At 35.3% G+C, this 2247-nt stretch overlaps 1 protein-coding gene across 1 annotated transcript in view; it reads right to left on the minus strand.

The window, feature by feature from the left end:
• LOC118336836 (complement C1q tumor necrosis factor-related protein 3-like) overlaps nt 1-2247 on the minus strand; it is a 4575-nt gene that overhangs the window by 796 nt on the left and 1532 nt on the right. Inside the window, exons 2-5 of the mRNA XM_035673583.1 lie at nt 2175-2237; nt 1645-1701; nt 1496-1564; nt 886-1014 (exon numbers count right to left, since the gene is read on the minus strand). Coding sequence (XP_035529476.1) covers nt 886-1014; nt 1496-1564; nt 1645-1701; nt 2175-2237 — 318 coding nt within the window. The remainder of the gene's footprint in view (nt 1-885; nt 1015-1495; nt 1565-1644; nt 1702-2174; nt 2238-2247) is intronic.

Consider the following 2247-nt stretch of genomic DNA (forward strand, 5'->3'; position numbering starts at 1 on the left):
TTACTTATAAAATGCAAAACACATTGTTGATGATATGTGATGAATGTGGTGAGTGGGCGTGTCTGTGGCGTGGCGGGAAATTTTGATGTACTGTCACAAAACATGAGTTTGCTATAACTCGGCTCCAAACTTCAGTTGTCTGATAAGAGTTCGCCCTGAACTCATATAATATGATAATATGATAATATGCACTAATAGTGAGAGCGCCACCTAGTGGTGAAAGGAAATGTTTTTATCTTTTATGTATATCTCCGAGCAGATTGACCAGATCCAGCTGAAATTATGTCAGCAGTCCCTTAGGATGATGATGATGACATCTTTTGAATCGAAGAATTTTCGTGGAACCACGTTGCCATGGCGACATGGCAAAAATCTGCCTTTTTGTTAACATTTGAACACGTTTTTGGGGGGCTAAACATCCCCCGAAACTAAGGTATTGTCTTGGTCCTGCAGATGGGCGTGAATTGAACTGACAACCCTGAGGGACACTACAGAAACAGAAATGTTTCTTTAAGGGAAACATTTTACTGATTTGTGTCTTGTTGTAATGATGAATTTTAGATATTTAAGAGAAGGCGGATTGACAAACTCACACCAACACTTTCTAGAAGGATAAACAGCACTAAGAGTAAAAACGTGTTTTCTAAATAAAGTGAGAAAATACAGCACTCATTAACAAACATAATAATTATAGATCATTATAATTGATCAGCGATTACTTTAAGTTCAACCTGCAGTTGAATGAAGTCTTCTGCAGCTGCGTTCAAGGACATCGACTAAACCTTCAGAGTTACTAATAATATTGATTTCTGATAAGCTTCTTTCAGTCAAATTTTTTTTAATTTTCACAAGTTTAGCTGTGTGTGACTCTGGGACCTGGTTTACCTGCAGTCTGGTTGTAGGCTTGGCCAACGTTGGTGATGGTTTTAGAGAAAATCAGAGTTGTCTCCTCATCAAACGGTCCGACTGATCCAGAATCAGTCAGACCGGCTGAGAATGCCACCTTTAGCTCATCTGGAAGAAAAGGTTTAACTTCAATGTCTCATAACATTTATAGTAGAAACAATAAGAAGATCTTTATTATATTGAGATGATCTAATTATTTTTTATCAAACTCCAACCTCATTTTTATCATAAAACTTTTAATACTGAGAATGTCTGCTTCACAGAACATTATAATATTCTTCATTTTGATACAGTAAATTTGTCTATTAATTACAGAGGGCACTTCTGTAAAAATAATTAGAAGGTAATTAGGAACAAAGAACACTTAACCATTTTGTCTTTTACTATTTGGGGTTTATATTAATTTGGTTTTACAAATGTTCTTTTTTCTGCCACAAACTGCTGATTGCTGTCAGTGCTGTTATCACTTGTTATAAACAGACATGAACAGTGAGTTTAATCACTAAAATGTTCAGTAGTGGAACATACAAAAACACGAGAAAGTTATTTAATAAAACAAAAACTTACATTGAAGAGTTGATGATGTTACCTGCAGTGTGATTCTCCAGCTGATCCAGCTTTGTCTCAGTGGATGTCAGTCTGCCCTCCAGAGCTGATCAATGATCAGATTGTGTTACTTTATGTAGAATTATTTGTATGGATACATGAGTGCTAACATAAATATAACTCTATCTGTAGTGCTGTTTTGGCTGTCTGTCAGTCTGGACTCAATCAAAGAAAGTTGAACAGACTGAACTGAAAACAAAATCAGCACAAACAAATGTCTAGTATCAAGTAATAAACCAATGTAATAACAATGATAATATGCACTATAATATGTTCAATGACATCATTACAATGTGAAGCTTAATTGCAGTGATTTATTACCAGAAGGTTCTAGGAAGAACCTCCATATGTTTGAGGTTTCTGAAGAACCACCGGGGTTCATTTATGTTTATAAAGGTGTTCCTCAGGTAACCATGTTGGATCCTCCACAGTTTCAACCACAGTTCCACTTTGTTTTCTTCGAGATAAAAACTTTGAACTCCAAACTCTCCATCACTTTGTCTGAATTTCACAGTTAACATATACATTGTTTTATCTGATTTTATTTACTCTGGTTAAATACTTTAAGTCAACAAGTTGACTTTTGACAGTTGACTTTTTATACAAATTTCAACTTTAAAATGTATTAATCTACAGTAAGTTTGAAACCTTCTGTGTGTTACCTGTGTTTTCTGTCTTCAGATCTTCCAGCTGTTTCTCACTGACATTCAGTCTGACCTCCAGAGCTGAACAACA

The sequence above is a fragment of the Morone saxatilis genome, unplaced genomic scaffold (genome assembly GCF_004916995.1).
Source record: "Morone saxatilis isolate NCDOM2014 unplaced genomic scaffold, NCSU_SB_2.0 Contig3, whole genome shotgun sequence".
NCBI classification, from domain to species: domain Eukaryota; kingdom Metazoa; phylum Chordata; class Actinopteri; family Moronidae; genus Morone; species Morone saxatilis.